The sequence below is a fragment of the Camelus dromedarius genome, chromosome 2 (assembly GCF_036321535.1).
Source record: "Camelus dromedarius isolate mCamDro1 chromosome 2, mCamDro1.pat, whole genome shotgun sequence".
NCBI classification, from domain to species: domain Eukaryota; kingdom Metazoa; phylum Chordata; class Mammalia; order Artiodactyla; family Camelidae; genus Camelus; species Camelus dromedarius.
In genome coordinates, this window is record NC_087437.1 from 53,735,386 (window position 1) to 53,761,414 (window position 26,029).

Here is a 26,029-nt window from a genome sequence, read left to right on the forward strand (position 1 = left end):
TGACATACCTCAGCCCTGGGAGGAAATCTGCAGCCTGCAGAATTTTGGTCCTGCAGACAGAACATATCAGGCCCAACAGACATCTCCTGGGGTTGGCTATGGAGCAAAGGTGGGAGATAAAAGGGAAAGACTCGGCTGTGGCCCAGCCAGCTGTGGAAACCATTGGGCATATTGTCAGGTTTTTCTTAGCATCCCTCCATCCCCTCTTTGGTAGCAGCCATGCTGTTTGAGCAGGACTGACACCTCTTACCTCCCAGAGGTGGGCCATAATTGGCCCAGACCAGCGGTGTAATTTCAGCTCCTTTGCACAGTGACTGGACCAGGTATGGGTGATTGCCTTAGTTGGTCTCATCAAAGGCATGGCCAGGACTGTTACTCTAAGATGGGGAAAAGAAGCTTTTCTTCTTCCCCTGGATGTGAAAAAAGAAGCCTATATTGTCTGGTTCACGCAGGCATCCATCTTGCAACTACCAGGGCAGCCGGACTTAGCTTAAGTTTCTACCCCAAAAGACAGAACAGAAAAATTAAAGGAAAAAACAAAACAAAGCAAAACAAAACAAAACAACATGGATTTCAATGATTTTGTTGAGCCACTTGGTCAAGCCTTCTTGAAATTCAACCTAACCCTGGCTGAGGGTACCTAAAAGGTTGACTTTTAAGTAAATTCCTTCAATTGTTCATAGTATATTGAGTTAGAATTTCTATCACTTGAAACATAATGTAGAAGCCACTATAAATCTATCCCCCCAGCCTTGCCTTGCCTCCAAAAGAACGAAAGATTGACTCTAGAAGCAGAGGCAGGGCTGAATGTACAGCTGGTTGGTAATAGGGGCCCAGCTACATGACACAGACTGCAAGTCACCTGCAGAGAGATGTGTCTGGAAACCATGAAAGGCAAAGTTCCCAGAGTTTAGAGGGGGCGGGAAGGAGTTCTCAGAAAGCCCAGCTGACATCAGAAAGGGACTGACTGTACTCGCTGGAAGAGGACAAGGCAAGGAGAGTTCACCCAGGTCTCTCTCTTCCTCTTCCACCCTCCAGAGCCCTCAGTCCACTATAGAGGACAGGAAAGCTGTGGGTCGAGACAATGGGGGCAGATATGTCAAACTCCAACCCCTCAGCTGCATCTGCCTGTCTATCTGAGCAGAACGCCAACATCAGGTGGACTCAGGAAACGATATGGGAAGAAGTGGACAAAGGAGGTGACATCACTGGGTCCAACTTAAGGAGTTGGAGTAGCCTGGTGTTACTCTTCCCTCCAAGCCTCTTCCTGCTTCCTCAGAAAGCATCCCTGATCCTGCTGCTGAGGCTTTTTCAGAACTTAGGGCTCAGCAAACTATTGTATGCCCTTCAACTCCCTCTTCAGCCTCTTCTACCCTGTACAGCATTTCTCATCCTCGTGTCTTTCATTTTCCTTCAATCCCCTCTCTTTCCAGGACTGTCTCTCTCTCTCTCTCTCTCTCTCTCTTTTTTAAGTGGAGGTACTGGGGACTGAACCCAGGACCTTGTGCATGCTAAGTGTGTGCCCTATCACTGAGCTATTTCCCTCCCTCTCCCCAGAATTGTCTTCGTTTTGTGAAAAGAGTGTTGTGCTCAGATCTAGGTCTGAATCCTAGTTCTGCCTCGTAGGAGCTCAGTGACTTTGGTTAGTCAGTTTACCTGTCACGACGCTAGTTTCCTCATTTAAAGAAAAACTGGGGGAAGGGAGAGACAATCAAAGGGACGGTGTGAGCTTGGAGGTCATGCTCAGAAAGTGAAGAGTCTGGATCTGGTTGAGCTCTCCAGTGTTTCTTGGAAACACCATCAATCATCCTGAAGTAAATATATCCTTGCTTCCAAATTGCTGCTGTATTTCTGAGCAAAACGACTGTTTTCTCTGGGCTGAGTCTTTGTGTGCATGGTGTGCCTCTCCAGATTAGTGTTCATCATGACTTTTTATTATATGCGTCTGTTTCAGCCACCCTGAAGGATGACTGTTTCTTCCCCCATCACTCAGGGACCTTCATAACTTTTATATATACCACATAGCCTCGAATTTAGATCAGACTCTTTCAAACATACCATCCAAGATTGCTGAAAATCTGTCCACTTAGATTTGAATTCTGTAGTTACAGATAGAATCTTAATTTTGTTTTTAGAGATAGAGAATATGGCTGAACCAGTTACTTCAGTTACAGAGCATGCTGAATGTATCTCAAACAGCGCTCAGTTTGGAAGCCACTGGAAAATGTGAGCCCCTGAGGAGGCTCCTTAATAACCCAGTGCTCATTTTTTTCATTAAGAGAGTATTACAAAGGGCCAACTCCCAGCTCTGCAGAGCCTCCCCAGAGGGGAAGAGCACAGAGCCATCCTCGGTCCAGAGCATTTCAGAGAGAACAGAGGGACAGAGTGGGTGATAATGTCTACACTGCTTCGCTTGCCTGAGCTGTAGGCATTTCTGAGGGTCCTTGTCTCAGAACTCAGAGAGCTTGTTGGTGAAGTGCGGCCCGGGAGGTCAGTCACAGCCCCAGGGAAGCCTTCCTGGGTTTGTTTGGAACATGTTGTTGAGGATGGTGCCTTTCACGCACCTCTCAGTGGCTCTCTAATGAAGACCCACAGGAGAGGTTTTGCTTAGGCCTCAGCATCAGGAACGGTGCTCTGCCTGAACATCTTGTTTGCTTTTGCTGTACAGACACTGAGAACCTTCTCATTCTTCCTGTTTCCTTTTTCATGCTGGTGGCTGCAAACATCGGGCCAGATTTGTAGCCACTCCTGTAACACATGTGTGGGAATACATGGGATTCACTGGTGCACTGTCCAGTCCTGGACCCATCTTACAGTTTACTCCTCTTCATCCTCTGTTTTGGTTTTACTGATTTAAAAAAATTGTTAGTATGAAATTGCCAAACATACTTAAAAGTAGAGAGAATAGTACAAAAAGCCTCCACATATCCATCCTCCAGACTACAGTTACTAAGATTTTGCCACATATGCATTATTGCTTCCTTTATTTTTTGTTCATGCCTGGAGAATTTTGAAGCAAGTCCTAAGTCACAGGTCATTTCATTCTTACATACTTCAGTATGCATCTCTAAACATTTTGGGCAGGTTCCTAAAAATCCACCATGACGTTATCACACCTAACAAAATTACCAAGAATTCCTTAGAATCATCTAACTCAGTCCATAATCAAATTTCTCATGTTATCTTACATACACTTTTCAACATAGTCTGTTTAATTCAATCAGTATCCAAAGCAGGTCCACACATCACATTCGGCTGTACATCTCCATTCTCTTTTAATTTATGAGAGTTCCCCCTCCCTTATTTTTCCTTTGCCATTTATTTATTTGGGGGAAAAAAACACGTCTTGCAAAATTTCCCACATTTTAGACTTTGCTGGTAGCATCCTTGTGGTAATGTCTGAGATATGCACCACACCCTGCATTTCCTCTAGGTTACCTACAGGCCTGATCAGCTTCAGATATACATTTTTTGACATGATATCTGATGACTAATGTTGCATAATTCCTCTAGCGTTCTATCAACAGGCACATAACACTTGGCTGTCTTTCTTTTCATGATTGATCCACCCTGTTCCCTTTTCCCCCAACAGGCAAGAACTTTCTTTGTTGTTTTGTTTATTTTTCCATTTACTTTTAATATATGCAAATATATATCTCTCATCCTTAGATCAAAGGTAGTCATCTCTATACACAGTTCTGCCCTTTGGTTGTTTTTTTTTTTTTTCCTTTTTTAAGTCAAGAGAATATCCAGGAGATGATCGTAACAGTTTATAGAGACAATCCTCACTCCTTTGCTCAGCTCCATAGTTCTCCAGAGGGTGGATATTTCATTTTTATTCATCTAGTTCCCTCCTGGTAAGTATTTACGTTGTTTTCAATCTTTAGCTACTACAAATAACATTGTAATGAATAACTTTTTGTGTACAACATTTTCTATTTTGGCCAGTATATTTTAGGCACAGATTTCCAAACATGGGATTGCTAAGTTGAAAGGCAATGCATATATTATTCTATTATTTATTTTTAGCTTTTTTAAAATATAGAACATACTGTTATATTTTGTGCATCTCTGAAAGCAATTTTAAACTCTTATAAGAAGGTTGGGGGCATAAATTAATTTTTATTTTTATTATTATAATAATGCTTTTTGAGGCAGTAAATACAATGATGATTGAATGTATACCTATCACTTATAGACATAAGACTCTGTTGTGAAAATTAATATTAATCAGAGAGTATCCATATACTTCCTTTTCCCCTTTGTCCACCAAAGCCAACATCACACTTGCCAGGTCAGCCTTTCCCTGCTCCCTCAGGCTTTCCTCATCCCTGGCACTCTAAACTTGTCATTGCCAGCCCAGTTTCTAGACTTTTGTGAGGATGGGTCAAGAAGGATTTTACAGCAGAGAGAAATGACCTAGGGAGACAGGTAGATGGATGGGGGGCAAATGAGAGGTGCTAGGGGGAACAGAAGGTTAAGAAGTGCAAGGCAAGAAAGGTAGGCATATGAGAAATGTTGCTACCTCTTATGAATTTGATCATTTTGTCTCCTTTCAGAAAAGTAAGTGCATGAAATTCTTCTACAATTACTTATTTGGCTCTTGGAGTATGCAGCATGCCCTGTAGGGGTGGACCTGTGTGGATTATAGCACCAAGTCTTTTCAATGTAAACACCTAATGCATTTACAGATAACACTGGATTGAGATTTAAGTCAGCTGTCAGTGTGAAATCAGTTACGTATGAATTAATATATAGGTACCAGCTTATGTACTAACTGAAACCCATCCACAGACTTGCAACGTAGGTATGTCTCTAATTATGAGCAGACCTATAAAGCAAGGCTGGGTCATACCAGTTACCAGATGTCCACCTGCATCCTAATGCTTGAATCCAGGTCTTCTGTATGAATGATTGGCAAATTTTCTAAAGAAGAAGAAAAAACATAGCAATAGGGAAAAAAAAAAAAAAAAAAAAAAAAGCCTGGCTCTAAGCACAGCGAATGTATTAGCTAATAGAATAGAGACCAAAACACTGGTAAGTGTGGCTGTCATCTAACCAGAGGTCAGGTTGCCCATGATCAATGGCCAGGCGGCCACGAAGCAGCCACATGTCCCCTGCACAGGATTCTTTCATGGGAAAGGAGCCTCTGGGCCTGTCCCTGATGGCCTTGAGGGCTGACTGGGACCCGTTCCCTGAGGGTAGTGCTCTGTAATCCTCTATTTAGTTGATCTCCATCTGTGGAAAACCTAGGGCCTGAATTCAGGATTCTTTCCTCCAGAGAGTTTTTAAACTTTGCTTTGCAGGAGACTGTGGGAGTTAGTTACAGATCTGTGATTACTTTAGCCTCTCTCCCTGTCCCAGGCTGCATCTGGGTTAATTCTGCTTTCCTTCTGTTCAGAGCTTAGCTCTGGACTATTGTCCTGACACTTACCTTGGAGGAAAATCTCCCTTTTTCTGCCTGCCACTAGTTCCAGCTCAAGGTTTTAAAAGCAAATGTAAAATTTCCATATATTCATGCTCATAAGCACCCAGTAAGGTAGGGACCATTATCCCCACACACCCCCTCCCCCAGATCAGCCAAATGATGAAACAAGGCTTTAGAGGATATAAAGTTACACTCCTAGTAAGTGGCAGAGCCCTGGTTCCATCCTTGTCTGTTTGACTACAAAGTGCAAGCTCTTAACCTCTGTGCTTCCTGCCAACTCCTCCCAGGAGGAGGCAGACTATGACTTCGGCGTTCAAATGGCCACTCTGTTGTTTCTCCTCATTTCAATCCATCCTTTATGCTGTCAACCAGCTGTTCCCTTTAAAACATGGCTGTCCAAGATAGCATCAATCTAATACCCTTGATACGCCTTTTTCCGCCTTCCCACCAAACTTGTGTGCAAAAACACACAAAGGACACAACTGCTACAGCACTGAGAATTACGGATGGCGACAGACCATTTGCTGGTGTCTGAGAAATTTCCCACTGAGATGCTGAGGGGCTTAAAATGACAAGCTTTTCCCTTCAACCTGTGAAACAGAAGCACAAGACTAGTCAGGATGATGCCCTGCAAAGCAGACTTGACAGTCCCCTCCCCCAGTTCCTCTCTCCCGGCCATGCCCACCCTTCATCTTTAAGTCACCACGCCCGCTGGACACAGCAATTCCCTCGGTGGGAGGAAAACAGAGGAAGAGTCTGTGTTAGTTTCTTCCTGGCACAAGATAAAAAACCAGCCAGGCAGAGAATTAGAGCCTCGGGGGCAGTGTACTCAGAGGCTTGGTTTCCTGAGACAGCACCACCCTACTCCTTCCTTCCCCTACATGCCTTTGTTGTGTTGATAGAAGTAATGAATATGGAGAAGTGGAAAAAAATTGGGCGTAGGGAAGGAACTCCAGAGATTTAGGCAGGAGTTGAGGGGATAAATTACCAGGTTTTGTTGAGGGAGGCACTCAGGAGAGCCAGTAAGGGCAAGGTTTCTGTGTTGCTTTGGATAAAGAAGAAACAGATTTTAGAGGGATATGCTATGGCAAATGGGAAATAGATGGATGAAAAGAAAGTTCAGGACACGTTGCTTTGTGTTACACAATGTAACACCCCATCTGGCACCTCTCTGAGAAATGTCAAGGAAAACAGAAATTATTTTTCAATGCCTTTTTGGATTGTGTTTCTTTTTGTTGTGGCGATGTGTAATGAATGCCCAGAAGGTGGTTCAAAGCTGTCTCCTCCTCATAGTCATACAAATGGGCGATGGGGGAACTGAAACATTCCTTCTCATTTTGAGTGAGTCACTCGTGATGCACATCTCCAGGACAGTCACCCGCTCCAGGCTGTGACCTGAGTGAGGGGAACCCCGGCAGGCAGGCAGTGAGGAGGGCATCTGTGCCACCTGTCTGCTGGAAAACACTGAGCCTTCCGGATCTTCTTTCAAATTTGAGCAAACAGGAAAACAAGCAAACAAAGCCAAATCAAGCCAAATAAAAATAAAAACCCAATCCAGATGGAAATTATAAAAACAAGCCACAAAAGAGCATAGAAATACTCTAGAGTTGCAAAGGAAGTACAAATTTAAAAGAAGTTACTTTAGGAAGTAAAAGCATGCTTTAGAGTAGTCCGCCTTCCTTCCTCTTTCTCTAACTCTGTTTCTTTCTTCCTGTGGCTCCCTTGTTTCTCCCAATCTTTCACTATTCCATCCTCTTTCTCTTTTCTTCTCCTGCCCCCAACCCCGCACATGCCCTCCCTCCCTTCCTTTCTCCCTCTGCACCTAATTTCCCCTGTTTTCCTGTTCTCCCTTACAGTTTATGTAGTCCCTGCTACGGATCACATGGCGGACATCTTTAAATCTTCCACTCATTCTCCATCCTGTGTCATGAAGGGAGCGTGGGGGGGTCTGAAGTTTCAGGTCCTCTCAGTTCCTAAGCCACCTCAGGTTGTGGCGGAGGGCAGGGGGTATCTATCTTCCTGTGGCTGCCTCTTTTGCAGCGTTTATGTCTTACATCACATTCCCTCAGCTCTATGTCCACTTGTTGAGGCTTGATGAGGAAAGCAGGATGCGCCAGGTGTGTAGCAGTGGTGATGCCCTATGTAGGGCCTAAGGGTTTCTTAGATTGAGTTTCCTGGAAACAGGCTCAGAGATGGAGAGTTGCTTGCAAAGATTACTGGGAAATGCTCTTGGGAGTTAACACCTGTAGGGAGGTGAGGAATCCAGGACTGGATAGACAAGAAAGAAACATGTGGTATGGTTGCAACTGAGTCTCAGTCTATCTTATGGGGGCCTTTGGAAGGGAGATAGCCCTTCAGAGGTGTCTCTAATCAGGCCGGGGTTGGGGTGGACAGGCCTTTGGATGCTTGAATCAGCTAGTCATTGGCCTTTGGGAGCCTACCATGTGGGCTATTTCCAGTGAACCATCAGCATTTGCAATATTCCTAGCTGAGGGATGGGGGCATCTACAGAGAGGAGAGAATCTGGGTGGAGATCTGGAGTGTCTACGGGGGTTTTGGAGAGGGAAATTTTGCCTTTGCCAAAGCTATAGACGCTCAGAAATGTGTGTGTGTGTGTGTGTGTGTGTGTGTGTGTGTATTTATATATATATAAAGCTACGTTCTATTTTCCCAATGAATAGATAATGCTATAATCAAAACCACAATGAGAAATGCAAATCAAGATCACCTCACACCACTCAGAATGGCTATCAAAAAAGTCTACAAATAATAAGTGCTGGAGAGGGCATGGAGAAAAGAGAACCCTCCTACACTTTAGGTTGGAATGTAAATTGGTGCAGCCACTATGGAGAACAGTATTGAGTCTCTTTAAAAAACTAGAAATAGAGTTACCATGCCATCCAGTAATCCCACTACTGAGCATAATTAATTTAAAGATACATGAGCCCCAATGTTCATAGCAGCACTTCACAATGGTCAAGACATGGAAGGAACCTAAGTGTCTATCAACAGATGACTGGATAAAGAAAATGTGGTATATATATACAATGGAATATTACTCAGCATAAAAAAGAATGAAATAATGCCATTTTCAGCAACATGGATGGACCTAGAGATCATCATAGTAAGTGAAGTCAAAGACAAATATCACATGATATCACTTACTGTGGAATCTAAAAAAAATGATACAAATAAACTTATTTACAAAACAGAAAGAGATCCCCAGACATAGAAAGCAAATTTATGGTTACCAAAGGGGAGAGGGGTGGGGGGAGGGATAAATTAGGAGTTTGGGATTAACAGATACACACAGCTATATATAAAATAGACAAAAGACAGAGACCTACTGTATAGCACAGGGAAGTACATTCAATATCTTATAATAACCTATAGTGGAAAAGAATCTGAAAAAGAATTTATATATGAAGGAATCACTTTGCTGTATACCTGAAACTAATACAGCATTGTAAAGCAATTATAGTTCAATTTAATAAAAAAAAAGGTGGAGTGTATTTCCCAACTTCTTAACTCTGGCCCTGTGATTGATTTGACCAACAGCATATGAAAGCAGTGATGTTCTGGGATTTCTGACCCCAGGCTTAAGGGTTCTGGAAGCTCCCATTTCCTTTCTCTTGGAATGCTCCTTCTTGGAAACCGTCCACCATGCAGCCTGGAAGCCTAAGCAGCTGAGGAATACCATAATAGAGAGGAAAGCATTCTGGAAGTCCAGAGATGACAGAAGCATTGTGAAGAAGGAAGGCAAACCCATACCCACAGTCACTGCCTATTCCAGTGAGAACAAAGTTCTGTGCCTTCCCTGATGGAAACGGTCCAATGTAATCAAACTGCCACCAGGTGGTGGGCTGGTTCCCCATGGAATCGTGTCCCAGTCAAGGGTTCAGTGCTGATCTCTGCTACTGTCATTCGGACACTCAGCAGTGAACTTGGAGAATACCTTCTTTACCACTGTGGTATTCTGTATAGCATTGCTTCTGACCAGGAACTGATTTTAAAGAAAATGAAATCTGACAATGGGTTCAAACTTATGGAATTCCTTTGTCTTACTGTATCTCCCATTACCCTGAAGCAGCTGGGCTGACTGAACAGTGGGATGGGCTTTGGAAGACTCAGTTACAGAACCACCTAGGTGAACTGGCACCTCGCAGGCCTGGGGTATCCCGGCATATACCCTGAATTAGCAACCATGGTTTGGTGCTGTTTTCCTCAGCTCCAAGAATTAAGGAGTGGGAAAGCTCGCTCAAAATTACCCCTGATGATATATTAGTGATTTTTGTTTGTTTATTTTTTGGTTTATTTTTTGCTTCCTATCCCCCACAACTTTGAACTTTGCTGGTTTAGAGGTCTTGATCCCTAAGGGAAGGATGTTGCCACCAAGGAAGAAAACAATGGTTTCATTAAATTGGAAGTTGAGACCACTACCTGGGCTCTTTATATCAGATTATGGAGGGGCTTACGATTTGGATTCAGCAAAGGTAGGGCATTCTGGGAAGGGAAATGCTTTGTTGTGGTACTGTCAGGTACATTTAGATCCTTGGTCTCCAAGCACTGAGTGCTGGCAGAAACTTCCAGTCATTGATGCAACCCTCAAACATACCTCTCCTCCTTCTCAAATGCCTTTTAGGGACATGGAATTGTCCCTAGGTGAGAATCACTTGTCATTAGTGCATCATTTCGAAAGTGACAATGTTTGTTTTTGTAACTTTTTGATAAGCAATAATAGAATAATAAGCTTCATAAAATATTTCTTACTGAGACAAATAACACATTAGTGACATGGTTTTTCTTTCTTTTCTCTCTTTTTCTCCCCACTACTCTGTTTTCTAGTTGGGGATTGTTTTAAACCATTTTATGGATTTAAATTATGATCACAGACTTTAAGAAATTGGCCAACATGAGGCCATTGGCTTTAAAGACGTCTAAATTGTGGATTTCATGGTATCAGGGTTCAGTTGATAGAGAGCAAGTTGCAACACCATAGGATTATCTGTCTTGATGGAAATATTATTTTATTAGAGAAAACATTCTGCTATACAGAAGGATGTATTACATTGCTCTCTGCATAGTAAGCTCAGATTCTAAATTAAACTTAATTTGTGCCAGTGGGAATTGCATCAGCTGGTTACACACACACACACACACACACACACATGCAAACACACACACAACTCTGGTAAGTCTTACCTTTTATGTTCTTGTTTTTCATCATAATGTTTATTGTAGCAACAACTGCAAAATACTTCCAGAGGATTTGTTCCTGGTGTTGGGTAATACACCTTGATTCCAAGGCAAGTTCTATAAGCTTCTCTCAGCTTCACATGCTTTCTGGAAGTGTCCTTAGCTTCCATTCTCTCCTTGACCTGTGGCTGCAATGAGAGACAGCTCCCATCACACCTCTGAAGCTGGTTAAGTCAGTTTACTTCTCCGGGTATTGACTACTTTAATTTAGAGGCAAGAATACTGACTTGAAGGATAAAAAGTTTAACGCATTTAAAAAATCTTTTCTGGTGTTAATGTTCAGTGGCCTTTATTTGATTTCTGTCTTTCTTACTGTGTCCAGTTCAAAGCTAGTGGAGTGACACCTCCTCAGAGATCTTCAACAATGTAGCAGCTCCCAAGGAGACAGACCCTGACTCCAGGCACTACCTGCAGTGCTTCATTAGAAGCTTCCCTCTTCCGTCCTACCTCCTGCCCTCCAAAGATTCAGGTGTCTAAGTATAAAGCTCTTCGAATTCATATGTGGCTATAGCCAGAGGGGACTTTAGCCTTGCCATATACCCTAATTCTTCATTGAACAGACGAACAGAGGCCAAGAACAGTGATAGCCCTGAGTCACAAAGCCAGCCAGAAGCAGAGCTGGGATATATATTTATATCTCCTGCCTTGTGGTTCTTTGCTTCCTCCACTGAACCAGGGTGCCTGTCATCAAAAAGATTATGGCTTCACAGGAATGGTGGACCTAGAGATGGCTTTAGACACTGTATTTCCTTTGGTAATATTTCAAGCTGAATTTCTGTTTCAGCTCCGAAATCTTTACACTGGGCACCAGCGGTCTGTGGATACTTGCTCCATTAAGCTCGGCAGCAGAGGTGGCATCCACATTGCTAACAGGGAGACTGGCAGGCTAAATACACGTCCCTCCTCCTCCCGGGGCTGTGGCCTCAGGGTGGCCTAGTGAACCCCTGCTGAAAGGATACAAATTTCAGTTCTCTGAGTCTGGAAGGGCCATATGCAGTGATGAGAAGGAAGAAAGACACCTTTACTTAGCAAGTGCTTTAAGGTTCCATGCTGGGCAGTACAGTGATTAAGCTGGGGCTTTGGAGACAATCATATAGTTCAAATCCCAGTTCCACTAATTATCAGCTGTTGAATCTTGGGCAAATTAACTAACTTTTCTGCTTTGGCTTACATATTTGCAAAATGGAGCTGCTGCTGCTGTTACCCCCATATAGAGATTATTATTAGGATGAAATAAATTAATATGTATAAAGCACTTAGGACAATGCCTGATCCCTAGTAACTGCTATATAGTGATTGCTGTCACTATATAATTTAAAAATATATTCACATAAAATACCAACACATGTTTTGCCAGAAAGAAATGGTACATATTAAATATATTAGAATACCTACCTAGGAGGATATAAGGGTTTTCAAAGAAAAAAAAAAAAAAAAGAAAAAGAACCCAGGCAAGTAATTCCAGAGCTCCTGCTGTGAATCACTAGAGACACTACTTCCTTATTATCCCATTGCTAAGATGAATAAACTGAGGCTAAAATAAAGGATGCCAAAGCATCAAGCATTCTTGCAGAGGCAGGAGGAGCACTTGGAAGATGGTCTCCAGTGTCAGATGGGAGATTTAAGCCCTTCTTTTTCATCCCTAAAGTTCAGGATCTGCAGGCTGTTTACAAGTTATACTGTTTGAAGAGCCTGCTCAGATTTTTCCAGCCACAGTAAGCTTCTGCAGGGAGTAGATTTATTTTCCAGCTGTGGGAAGCATCATCTCTGATGCCTGCAATGCAGGTCCATGAGCTTCATCAATAAGTTTTATACAAATAAGTAGCAAGAGTGTAATTGTGAGAAATGAAAAAAATTTAAGGCCGGCAAATAGAGGGTTAGCTAAATAAATTATGCCCAAACATATAACAGTATATAGGCAGCTTCCAAGATGGGATAATATTAATAAAAATGATCTGGAAAAACATTTGTGATATATTATTTAAAAACATATCACAGTATAGTATGTAGCATGTGTATGTATATATACACATACATGCACACACACACATATATGTACAGAAAAATAGCATGGGTATTAGTCTTACTCTTAACTCATTTTATCTATATTTTCCAATTTTTCTATAATAAACCTGTATGACTTTTATAAAGGAAAAATAATTTATTAAAAAGTAGCCTAAACAAGGATGGCCCTAGAGATCATCATTCTAAGTGAAGTAAGCCAGAAAGAGAAAGAAAAATACCATATGATATTACTTATATGTGAAATTTAAAAAAAAACGAAAGAAAAAAAGAGGACACTAATGAACTCAGCTACGAAACAGAAACAGCCTCGCAGACATAGTAAATAATCTTATGGTTCCTGGGGGAAAAGGACTGGGAAGGGATAAATTTGGGAGTTTGAGATTTGCAAATGTTAGCCACTATATACAAAAATAGATTTAAAAAAACAAATTTCTTCTGTATAGGACAAGGAACTATATTCAATATCTTGTAATAACCTTTAATGAAAAGGAATATGAAAATGAATGTGTATGTATATGCATGACTGGGACAGTGGACTGTACACCAGAAACTGACACATTGCAACTGACTGTACTTCAATTTAAAAAAGGGAAAAAGAAAACAAAGTAGCCTAAGAGGCAGTAATAGTAAAAGCTGTTTTTTCCATGTATATTTGTGTTCCTCTTCTATAATTAAGTTGAAAATCAGTGGGGGAGGGTATAGCTCAGTGGTAGAGTGCATGCTTACCATGTGTGAGGTCCTGGTTTCAATACCTAGTACCTCCAAAATAATTTAATAAATAAAATTTTTTTTAAAGTTGAAAATCATCTTTTCTGCTCCTGCCAGGCAGATGCAATTGCTCCCACCGTGTGCACAGGTGGCTGCTCTTATGCATGGCTGTCATGGCATGGATCTCTTTGCATTCTGGGCATTGGGTAGATATCCAGTTACAACCACCTGGCATAGAGCCTGGCATAGGGGTATGCCTGACACACATGAATTGAAGAATTGGTACGGGCTCAATGGCTTGGATTTGGCTATCAGCTCTGCCATTTATAAGCTCAGTGAGTCCCAAGCTCCTGATCTGTACAGTGGCCATAACAACTGTGGGTCAAGAGACCTCCAGTTGTTTTTGTACATGACAAAGTGCTGGTCTCAAGATAAGTGAGGGTGCAGAGAGACGGTTTATCATTATTGCTGCATCTATTAACAGGTCTACATCTTCCCATCCCTTATTTTTCTTTGGTTCCCTAAGGCATCATGGTTACCGTAGCAGCCAGATGCTGATGATACCTCCAGGGGCCCCAAGGTAAAGCTGAGCCAGCTCCCAGATCCTCTCCTCTCCATGCCCTTCACAGGCCAGAGTGAGATGTTCTGAAGCTCAGCCTCCTTTCAGGCCCACCCACCCTGTCTTGGGTCACTTAGACCTACAAACCCTGCCTCCACAGCCTCATTTTGGGGCCCTGAAACACCCCTTCGGAGACTCACTCCTTTCCAACCACTGTCTCTTGGCTCCCTGCCTGGTTGCCGTGGAAACAGGTTCCACTGCGGACAAAGGAGAGAGCTGGGTCCTCCTTCCTCCTGGTTCTGTCGATGAGGATTTTTAGACCGTGGAGACTGCGCTGCCCTGCCCTGCACTTGCCCTCGTTTCCCGTGTTCTCACTCAGGTGGAGCTTGCCCTCTCTCGCCACTGAAGAGACCATGTGTAAAAGTGTGACTACAGGTGAATGGAAGAAAATCTTCTATGAGAAGATGGAGGAAGCAAAGCCGGCTGACAGCTGGGACCTCATCATAGATCCCAACCTCAAGCACAATGTGCTGGCCCCTGGCTGGAAGCAGTACTTGGAATTGCATGCCTCGGGCAGGTGAGTAGCCTGTAAGCAGGGGCCCTAAAGGCAGCCACTGGGACACCTTCCAAGAAGAGCCAGAAACATGGAGAACCCAGGTGCTGAGGGTCAGTCTCCCTGTTGGGCCACTATAGACTGGGAGGCAGAGAAAAAGCAGCTAACGGGGAGTTGGGACACCTGAGTTTGATTCCAGCTCTTCCACTGAGAATCTGGTAACTTTTCCTAAGTCATAGTTTCCCCTCTGGAAAAGAGGCGGAATATATTTATTAGTTCTTAACTCTGACATTTTACATATTTTTATATTTCAATATCCTTTTAAAAATGGTTGAAAACCAAGAGAAAGGGGGGCTTGAGGTCCACTGGGGGTCAAGAGGCCTGTGTTTTGGTCCAAGGACAGTTCAGTTTCAATCTATTTAATTTAATCTATATAATTGACTTAATATAAAATATTGGACATACGAGGTATGCTGGAAGCTAGCTCCAGTATTCTATGGCCTTTGAACAGTTCAGTTTCCTTCTTGGACCTCACTTTCTCCATTTGTGGAAGGAGAGGTTAGCCTAGATCCTTGCCCTCCTGTTCATGGACCAGCAGTATCAGTATTAGCATCAGCTGGAACCTGTTAAAGATGCAGATTCTCAGGCCACATCCTAGACCTTCTGAATCAGAAGCCACATTTCACCAAGGTTCCCAGGTGGCGCATATGTACAATTTTGTCTGAGATGACTTTCTAGCACTCTTATCCTTGGGTACATTATGTACATATTTACCTCTGGGACATAAGATGGGGAGCCTGAGTCTATGCCCAGAGTGAGCTAACTGAGGCCGGCTAGGGCTCTCAGATCATCAGCCAGGTCTGGAGGAGACACAAGTAATCCTCACTCAACCCCACAAGACTTCCAGGTCTTTGAGAAGCTTCTGGGCCCTGTCAGAAAGTGTCCAGCCCTTTGTACCCCTTTGCAAATCAGCTGGTTTAGGGAGTTTCACATTTTCATTCTCATTTCTTCTCTTTTACTCACATCCTTTAGGAACTATTTCCCCTCTCCCAAACTCAACTATGAAATTTGGAATGGAAAATGTCAGAACTGGAGGCACCTGAGAAACCACCTAATTAACCCTTTGTTTTACTCTGAGGCGCAGAGTAAGAAAGTTGTACACACAGCTAGTCAGAGGCACAGCCAGCGACCGTAACAGGTGTTCACTAGATGTTTCCTGAATTGCATCAAATAAACTGAAAGGCAGAAAGGAAGGCCTTGCTTCTGACCCTTAGGCTGCACCACAGAGGCTGCCTTTGGGCAGCTTTCCTCATCTATAAAATGTGCACAGTGCACTAAATGAGTCCTTCCTGCTCAAATGTCCTTTTGAGTCTGCCTGCATTTACAGGACTTCAGACACATTAATCCTGGCAAGGGCCTGGAGGCTGAGAAGTGATGATGGTGTCATTTTCTCCTGATTTGGGTCTAGCCTATTCACAGTCAGTGTTGATAGGTAAGATTATGTGTTTTCTATGTGATGGGGGCCATCCTCAATATCAGACTCAAAAGGACATTTGAGCAGGAAGGACTCATTTAGTGCACTGTGCACATTTTATAGACGAGGAAAGCTGCCCAGAGCCAGAGGCCAAAGGCAAGGCCTCAGGGCATTGAGATGGAGGGCGCTGAGGCTTCTGCAGAGCACAGAGGAGGGCCTAGAGGTGGCAGAGCATTGCTGGATGCTAGGTGCATCCTGGGTCGCCTGCTCTGGTCCTAGCAGAGCACACAAGGGCGCGGGCTGGTTAGTCACCTGGGGAAAGCCAATGAACCCAGGGGGCTGTAAACACACCGCCTCCACCTCTAGGCTCTGCAGATTGCTGCTTACCTTCTTCCTGGTCTGTCTCCACTGCCTCCACTTCGTCCTCTCCTCCTCGCCACAGGTTCCACTGTTCCTGGTGCTGGCACACCTGGCAGTCTCCCCACGTGGTCATCCTCTTCCACATGCACCTGGACCGCGCCCAGCGGGCGGGCTCGGTGCGCATGCGCGTCTTCAAGCAGCTGTGCTACGAGTGCGGCACGGCGCGGCTGGACGAGTCGAGCATGCTGGAGGAGAACATCGAGAGCCTGGTGGACAACCTCATCACCAGCCTGCGCGAGCAGTGCTACGGAGAGCGCGGAGGCCAGTACCGCATCCTCGTGGCCAGCCGCCAAGACAACCGGCGGCACCGCGGCGAGTTCTGCGAGGCCTGCCAGGAGGGCATCGTGCACTGGAAGCCCAGCGAGAAGCTGCTGGAGGAGGAGGCGACCACCTACACCTTCTCCCGGGCACCCAGCCCCACCAAGCCGCCAGCCGAGACGGGTTCAGGCTGCAACTTCTTCTCCATCCCCTGGTGCTTGTTTTGGGCCACAGTCCTGTTGCTGATCATCTACCTGCAATTCTCCTTTAGCAGCTCCGTCTAAGATTCCCTTGGTGGGCTCAGTGAGGCGCTAGGGATCCAGGGCCTGTGGGGCCAGCCAGCTGGTGGGAGGGGTGAAGACAGACCTGGGTTGGGAGTGGGATTAAGTTCTAGTGCTGATGCCGCCACTGACTCAGTGGGAACCCTGGACAAATCACCCAGCTTTTCCATCTATAAAATTAAGGGTTTGGATTAGATCATTGGTTTTTTTCAAAGCGAAACCCAGGGCCCCAACGTTCTATATGGGTGCCTCAGGGACTTTTGGATTTGGAAGGTAGACTAAGTGAATGGGTTTCCCATCCTGGTCAAACCATCCATCCCCAGCTCCTACCTCCTCTTGCTTTAGTTCAATAGCTCCATCTTAAAAGGAGTCTTATTTAAAAGTTTTTTATGAAAAAAGTTTCCATTGCTTTTAAAAAGTTTTAAAATTACAGGACTAGGCGATCTTAAAAGGCCTTTCCACAGGTGACCTCATCCTTGCTTTCTTATTAACTCCCCATCCCTTGCTCATTACCGCCACATCCAGAGCTGCTGCCTTAGATTAGCCTTAAATTAGCCTCTGCCTAGCCTAGTGTATAAGTCTCATTCATAGCTCTGTCCCCGTGCACACAGCAGAGGTGCCTCTTGAAGAGAGAGAGGTAGGAGCACAAGGCTGTCCTTTTTCTTCCACAGGGTCCCTTGCCTCTATTTTCCAGACTCCTAGTTTCCAGCTGCCCTCCACTCAGGGTGGATTCTAGCGTCTGCCTGGCTTGGAGATGGTGGTTGGGGAGGAGTCCCATAGAGCTAGGCTTCCCACCCGGTACATATGAACCATCAGAGAATTTAGGAGGTAGAATGTTAGAAGCAAAGCTCAAAATTCCTAGGAAACAAATATAATGAATGACTCTCCATTATAATGAAGAGTCTTCAGAGCCGGGAGACCAGGGTACAGGGATCAAGTCTGGCTGATGCTCAGTGGTTCTGATGGCCAGAACACAGGAGCAGGGGCCTGGCTTCCTGGACTATTGGCTGAAAACTTAGTTGGGAGGCTTTCCCATATTAGCCAGGTATGGGCCCTCTCACTAAAGATCAGTTGTTCACCTAGAACCACAGGGATGGGGGTCATTAGTAAGAAAGGGAGCACTAACGACGTGAAGGGTTTTTCCTATAAAGAAATGCATAGGTATGTGGGAGGATCTTAATTGCTTTCAAATAGGATGTAATCTCGTTTGGAGACAGAGAGAAGACTTTCTGATAGTAGGGGTACAAAGTGGGGTAGGGAGGGAGGCAGAAAGCAGGAAGTGGGACATCACCCTGCACTTTGGGGGGTCCTCATTCACCTCACCTCTGTTAATAACTTGACTCCTCCTCCTTCCCCCACTGCTCCCCTTTTTAATGGGAAGTCGCCACCATCTGTAGTGGTGGAGGGAGAAGGGCCACTCATGAAGACAGGATACTTTAATAAAGATGGGATTTCTTCAATCAGGCTTAGTAGTCATTAATGTGTGCTTGGGGTTCACCAGTGTCCCTGATCTGCAGTGGGCTGCTGGATACCCCCATCTCCCCTCTCCCCTGTCTGGAGTCCCCTCATAAAGCTTCATCTTGCTCCAGCTTCAAGGTCTGAGCCAATCGTGTACACAGGAGGGATGCAGGCAGCCCTCAGTCGGTCATCTAGGGGACTTGGTATAAGACCAATCTTACTGTTGCCCTTGCTCTGATTCTAGTAACTGGCTGGTGACTTCCTTTGCTTCATGTACCCAGTATTCAGTCCTTTATCCAGGAGGCATATCATGAGTGCCTTCTGTCTGGCAAGTCCTGATGTGGGTGCTGGGATCCAGTGGGCACTAAGGGGGAGGCCCCGTCTCTCAGAGATCTCTCCTTACTTCACATGTTCTCAGACTTGGCTGTACTTTAGAAAGCTGGAGGAGCTTTTAAAGAAATGTCAGTGCCCAGCCACTGCCTTAGACCAACAGAATCAGAATTTCTGGGTGTGGGGCCTGAGCATATGATTTAGAATAAGACTCCCAGGTGATCCACCTGTGCTGCCTGGTATAATGCCTTCTGATTGAGGAATAGGTTCCTTCTGCACCCAGTCTTGTAATAATGAGCCCTGAGATATTGATGACCTGCCTTGGATTCTCTAGGTCCAGGGCACAGCTTTCCCTGCTCATGCCTCACTCCCTCTCCTGGGCACTTGACCTTGCCTCAGACCTCCCTGCTCCTGCCTGTCCACCTGCTACAATGGTTTTATCCTGCTCTGAGAGTCTTCATTTTTTGAGCCCTGCCACCCTTGCCAGATGCTTATCAAACTTTGTTGTAATGACCTGTCTATGGCCATCCTTCCTGCTAGAATGTGATCACAGTATGGAAGTGACTCATCCCAGGTCTCACTGCCAGGTAGTGGCAGAGCAAAGAGTCCAACCCTCACCTAATTTTAGACCAGAACTCTTTCCTAAAGCATTAAGCCTCTTCCTGCTCTGCAGGAAGATGTCTACAATCTACAAATACGTGTCTCCTTTATACTTGCTACAGATGAGGGGTCTGAGGCTTGCTCACCAGCTTAGCCCATGCATGGGGCAGTTCTTTCTTTGCACACATGGCCACGTGCCACATGATGAACTTGTTAGAGGTACTCCAGGTGTCATTAATAAACTCCTAAGGGACATGCCAGGATCCCAGGCCTCTCCCACTGCAGCTTTTGTGCATTGGTCTTGATGGTTAAGCCAGGAGGAGACCTATGGGCACTAATTTGGGGTTCCAGAGGTTGTAATCCTCAGTGTAGGGTCAGTGAGAAGTGCTGCCTTGATCACTTCCCTCAAACTCATCAGAAAAGGGCACCAGCCCAATGGGATAACTCTTCCTGGGGGTCAGGAGTCCCGAGAACCCAGATCGCCAACTAAGGACAGTTTCCAGCATAATAAGTTCATAGGCCATCAGAGCTGTAAGGCAGTTTAGAGATGTCTTGATTGAGGATCTTTACGGATAAGAAACTGAAGTCTAGAGAAAGTAGGAAAGTTGACCAGCTCTGTACAGCATGGAGTAAGGCAAGATCATGAAGTCCGGGGTTAAGAAACACTTGAGTCTTGGTTCTGCTACTTGCTAGCTGTATGGCCTTAGTTAAGTAACTCAGTAAGTTAAGCTCCTTGAGCCCCAATTTTCCTTCTCATCAAAATGTGAATAATACTACCTGCCATGGAGGGCTGTTGTAAGGAATAAATATTACACCGTCTGTGACATTCCTGATACAGAGCCCATGTTCATTGTCTTCTTTCTGATGAGACTAAATGCTCATCCTCTTCTTTCTGCTCCTTTCCCTTTCAATCTGAAGCCTCCCCTTTGAGTCCTGAAGGGCTCTTTCTCTTTGTAATTTCAGTTCTGTTGGCAAAGACTTAAAAAAAAAAAAAAAAAAAAAAAAAAAGGAAGGCAAGGGTTAACTTCCCAGCCCAAGAGTTAGAAATGGCTTATTTTAATATCTGTATCATCACTTCTTTTCTTCCCTTATATTTATTGCAAAGCAATAACTTCATTTTTCCAGCAGCACGGTTGCCACCCTTTATTCTTCAAAGATAGCTATTTAAAAAATCTCCCCAAACAGAAAACATCAGTGATTTCTAGGCTCCATTCCCATTGGCTAAAATACCCCAGGAGGCATTTAGTTCTTTTCCAAGTCCCACCCTAATTCTCTGTAGGACTCCCTGTTACCAAATGCAAGTTCATGTGCCCAATGTACAGTGAGGCCAAACAAAATGAAATGTCAGAGTTTGGAGCAGAGAAAGGTTTATTGAAGGGCTGAGCAAGGAGGAATGAGTGGCTCACACCCTAAAAATCCTGAACTCCCCACAGGGTTCCAGCAAAGCATTTTTAAAGGCCGGGTGAGGGAGGGGGGTCACAGGGTATGTGATCAGCTTGTGCACAATTCTCTGATTGGTTGATGGTGAGTAGCAGGGCAGTTAATATATCAACCTTAGGTGCCTGTAGTTCTGGGGGCTCATGATCATTAAGCAGTTAATTTCTTCCATTTGGTGGTGGTTTTAGTATCTGTAGAACAACTCAGGAAGTGTACATCGGACACTATTATCTGTGTGCTTCAGAGAGGAGCTACAGCAGAGGGTATGGGGGAGAAATCTGTCTCCACAGGTCCTGCTCTATTACATCCCAGTTAAGAAATTTCCTTTGGAATCCTCTTTGGTTTTGCATGGGTACTGCCACATGCATCAGGGAAATGAAATCCACCTGTTGGATGCCTATTTTGTGACAGAGCCTTGTGAGGGTGGGTGGCAGGGTGGTTGTGATATAGAAAGCTCATTGGCCTGGGAGCCAGGAAACCTGGGTTTCAGCCCTGGTTTAGCCAGTATCTAGGCATCTTGGCTGCTGACATTGAGTGACCCAGTCTTTCCCCTCCCCTGCATCTCAGTTTCCTCATTTGTAAAGCAAAGAGGTAAGGTGATCTAAAGGGTCCCTGCTGATTCTGATGTTACTCAAAAACTGCTGCTTAGCCTTATTTTGTCCTCAGGCATTTGGTATAGTGCCCTGACCCTGACCCCTCTAACAGGTCATCTAGTTGTTACACCAAGATTTCAGTCTGCCTAGGTCAGCTTGGAGTCTGACCCTCTTATCTGAATGTCCGTGACATCTTCCTTTCCTTTCCTTTCTGGAAACAAATTATTATACATCTTGCTCTGACTCAAACTCTCTCTAATATGGATTTGGGCGTTGGATGTGCAAACTCAGACCAAGGGAGTAGTTTAAAGGAAGGATTCTGTTGTCTGGGATCCTACTGGCAGGCTGGGCCACAAGTGAGCATTTAGTCGGCATGGATTAAATAAGCAGGATAGTCTCAGGAGATGGGTACAATGGATTAATGTCGCAGGATAGACAGCTCAAGGGGAAATGAGAGTCCTCACTTTCAAAATGGGTCAGCATCTTCCAAGACCTTGGGCCTGGACTGCATCTACCCTGGGCCCTTTGGGTCCCCAGGGCTGGCTTTCATTGGTGTTGGCCTGTTGGCATGTTACTTTGCAGAGGTCTCCACTGGGACTGAGGATGTTGGAGGGGGAGCTATGTTCCCACCCACACTGATCCGTCGTCATTCTGCATGCTTGCCCTGGGAAGTGTCCAGGCTCAACACATCTTCCCCTTGTCATAACATCGTCTTGTCCCCATCCCTCAGAGGGGCCTCCCTTGTCATCTGCCTGAATATTGAGAGTCCTGCCTCTTTTGCCTGTGATCAGAAGTTCATTGCTGGGAACTGAGCCTGTGTTTTTGCATACAAAAAACATTTCCTTATCTTCTTGAAAAAAAGCCAACACATACCAGACACAGGAGGCGATCACAAAGGCCCTGTTAGTCTCCTTCCCTCAAGTTCAGAAAATGCCATGGCTTCCTTTCTGGAGACAGCACTGATGCCAGCAGGTCATAAAAGGCCCAGGAACCTGAAAACCATTACTGTCTTTGGATTTTGGTCCCTGCCCTGTTTCCTCTCTACTGTCTACTAATTCATCCTCAAATGTTGACAGAAGTTTGAGTCTCCTTAAATTAGTCTCCTTATCTTTAGGCTCTTCTTCCTCAGTTTACTCTCTGCCCTAAAGCCTGATTTGAAAGGGAAAGCTGATCATGTCTCTCTCTGGTCCAAAACCCTCAAACGTTTCCCCATTCCCAAAACCACGCTGAGCATCCCAGGCCAACACTTCCTGATGGTATTCTTTTTTCCCCAATTTATCTGGCAATCTAGGGCACCAAGTCACTCAGTTTCCCCCAAACACTCACTGCCCTTTCATATCCCTGCTTTCGCATTTGCTGTTGCCTGTACCTGCGTTGCTTTTCCCTTCCACTGACCACTGCGAAATAAAAGAGCACCATTCTCTCCAGGAAGACCCCGATGCTGAAATGTCTTGGCGGTGGTGTAGCTGCTGAGTCACAGAAAAGTTCTGGACTAGGGCTGGGGCAGCAGGGCGTCTGCCTCTCCTTTGCCTCTCACCGGACGCAGGACCTAAGTCAAAAGACTCAAGCTTGGGAAGTAAAGCCTCCCAACATTCTTACAGGATCACACACTGGCAGGATAGCCTGGAAACGTGGATCTCAAACTGGGTGCACATTAGAATCACCTGGAGAACTTTTGACTAACCCCCACCTCACCTCAATCCTGAGATGCTCAGCCTTACTCCAGACTGATTATATTTGAATCTCTGCAGGGTGTAACTCTGGCATCAGTATTTCTTTATGGTATTAAAAAAAACTTTAAACCAGCCTAGTTTGAGAACCACTGGTATAGATGCGCTGGAGTAAGAGCTTGGGTTCCAGAGTCCATCAGAACTGGTTTCAAATCCCAGTTCCCCTATTTCCTAGCTCTAAGATTCTAGGTCACATTTTTTTTTAATATAAACTTTTAATTTTAGAATAGCGTTGGATTTGCAGAATAGTTGTAAGGATGATGGGCAAAGTTCCCATATACCAGTCACCAGTTCCCCTGTTATTAACATCTCACATTAGTACAGTACCTTTGTCACAATTAATAAACCAATACTGATATGTTATTTTTGACTAAAGTCCATACTGTATTCAGATTTCCTTAGCTTTTACCTAATGTCTTTCTTCTGTCCCAGGATGTCATATAAGGATGTCTCCTTAGGCTCTGTACTTGTGTCCCAGGACTGCCATAACTCAGCACCTCAAACTGGGTGGCTTAAAACAACAGACATGTATTGCCTCACATTTTTGGAGGCTAGAGGTCTGAAATCAAAGTGTTGGCAGGGCTATGCTCCCTCTGAAACCTTCCTGAGAGAATCCTTCCTGGCCTTTCCTCACTTCTGGGAGTTTGCTGGAAATCCTTGGCATTCCTTGGCTCCAGCTGTGGGATTTCAAGCTCAGCCTCCATTGTCACATGGTGTTCTCCCCTCATGTGTTTGTGTCTCCGTGTTTCATCTTCTCTCTCTCTTTTTTAGTGAAGTATAGTTGATTTACAATGTTGTGTTAGTTTCAGGTGTATAGCAAAGTGACTCAGTTATATATAGTCTATATGTTTTCAGATTATTTTCTGTTATAGTTTATTACAAGATGTTGAATATAGTCCCCTGTGTTATACAGTAAATCCTTGTTGCTTATCTACTTTATGTACAGTAATGTGTGTCTGTTATTCCTGTACTCCTAATTTATCCGTCCTCCCTGCTCCCCTTTGGTAACCATAAGTTTGTTTTCTATGTCTATGGGCCTATTTCTGTTTTGTATATAGATTCTTTTACACTATTTTTTAGATAATTTGTATAAGTGATAACATATAATATATCTGTCTTTCTCTGTTCACTTACTTCACTTAGCATGATATTCTCTAGGTCCATCCATGTTGTTGCAAATGGCATTTCATTCCTTTTTATGGCTGAGTAATATTCCTCATCTCCTCATCTTATAAGGACACCAGTCATATTGGATTAAGGGCCCACCCTACTCCAGTATAACCTTGTCTTAATTAATTACATCTGCAAGTGCCCTATTTCCAAATAAGGTCTCATTTGGAGGTCCTGAAGGTTAGGGTTTCTACACATCTTTTTGGGGGATACAATTCAACCCGTTACAGGCTCCTCTTAGCTGAGATAGTTTCTCAGACTTCCCTTGTTATTGATGATCTCAACAGCTCTGAGGAGTATTGGTTAAGTATTTTGTAGAATATTCCTCATGATTAGAGTGGGATTATGAGATCTGGGGAGGAAGAACACAGAGTTACTGTGACATTTTCATCATAGCATATCAAAGTCACAAACTATCAGTGTGACTTTTCACAGTTGATATTAACTGTGATCACCTGGCTGAGGCAGTGTTTTGTCAGGTTCTTCCTCCCCCGCCCTGGCCCCATTTTATTGTACTCTTTGGGAAGAGGTCACTATTATGCAGCCCACACTTAAGGGATGGGGAGTTATGTTCCATCTCCTTTATAGCAAAGTATTTACATAAATTACTTTCTATTCTCCCCCCATTTATTTATTCATTTATTCATATAAGTATATATTTATGGGTATTTATTTTATACAATGGGCTATACTCCAATACTATTTTATTTGTTTTACTGCTCAAATTGTACCATTTGAGCTTTCGTCATTTGAGCACCTCCAGTTGGTTCCTGTGTCCCTTTGAGATATCCATATCATTGTGTGACTTCCTTCATTTCTGGTATAAGATGCTTGTATATTTCCTGCCCTCACCCTAGAATCAGCCATGTCTGAAAGAAGTCCTTGTTTCTTTTATTGGAGAAGTGTTAGAAACCAAAATCTGGACAGTAGATGTGCTCATTGCCACTGGGCTGTTGCTGTGCCTAGGTGGGGCCACAGTTTTAACCTCATTGTATTTCAGTTTGCTTACCTTTAAAATGGGGATAATAATAGTACTTTTGTTACAGGTTATTGTGAGGACTAAATTAGAGAATTGTGTCAGTGCTTAGTGTGGTCTCAATCATAGTAAATACTCAAAAATGTTAGTGACTATTTCCCATAGAACTTTTAATATTTGTGCTAATTTTGTTTCCAAAGTTCTTTCTTATATGCTAATTCACCTGATTCAACAATCCTCAAACAGGGATAGGACAAAGATTTTTCTGCCAGTTTATAGATGGAGAAATTAAAAGAGTCAACCTATGCTTGCATTAGAACCTAAGTCTCTTGATTTCAAGACCCATTCTAGATCCAGATTGGCCATTCTGTGTGCTGCATGATGGGTATATATTTTCCTTCCATGATTCTTGCCTACCCTTATTTGAAGGACTTCTTGGTGGTGCTGATTCTTTAATTCCTGCCACCAGGGAATAAGATTAACTCATGGCAGAAGGAAAGTATATACCCCAATTTAGAACAGGCCACTCATAGACATGGTGCCCTATTTTCTGAACCAAACAATTGAACACACGATCAAAAAAATATTTTTTCCATTTGGAGCATGGGTGATGATCAAGAAAAGTAATTTGGATATTGAAAGATTGGCACCCCGGGATATTCTCATAATTTACTGAAACAATAGGATAAAGTATTTAATCAGAACTGACCTGAGAAGCCTAAGAAGTGCTTTTGTATCGGGCATTTGATCTTCCCATCATAATCTCTTTCTTT

The 26,029-nt window shown here is 44.0% G+C and overlaps 1 protein-coding gene across 1 annotated transcript; it reads left to right on the forward strand.

The window, feature by feature from the left end:
* The first annotated feature begins 14,281 nt into the window (after positions 1-14,281).
* On the forward strand, positions 14,282-16,965 carry RTP1 (receptor transporter protein 1). Its single transcript, XM_010976136.3, has 2 exons — positions 14,282-14,553; positions 16,446-16,965. The coding sequence occupies exons 1-2, from the start codon at positions 14,282-14,284 to the stop codon at positions 16,963-16,965; spliced, it is 792 nt and encodes a 263-aa protein (XP_010974438.2).
* Positions 16,966-26,029: the final 9,064 nt, after the last annotated feature.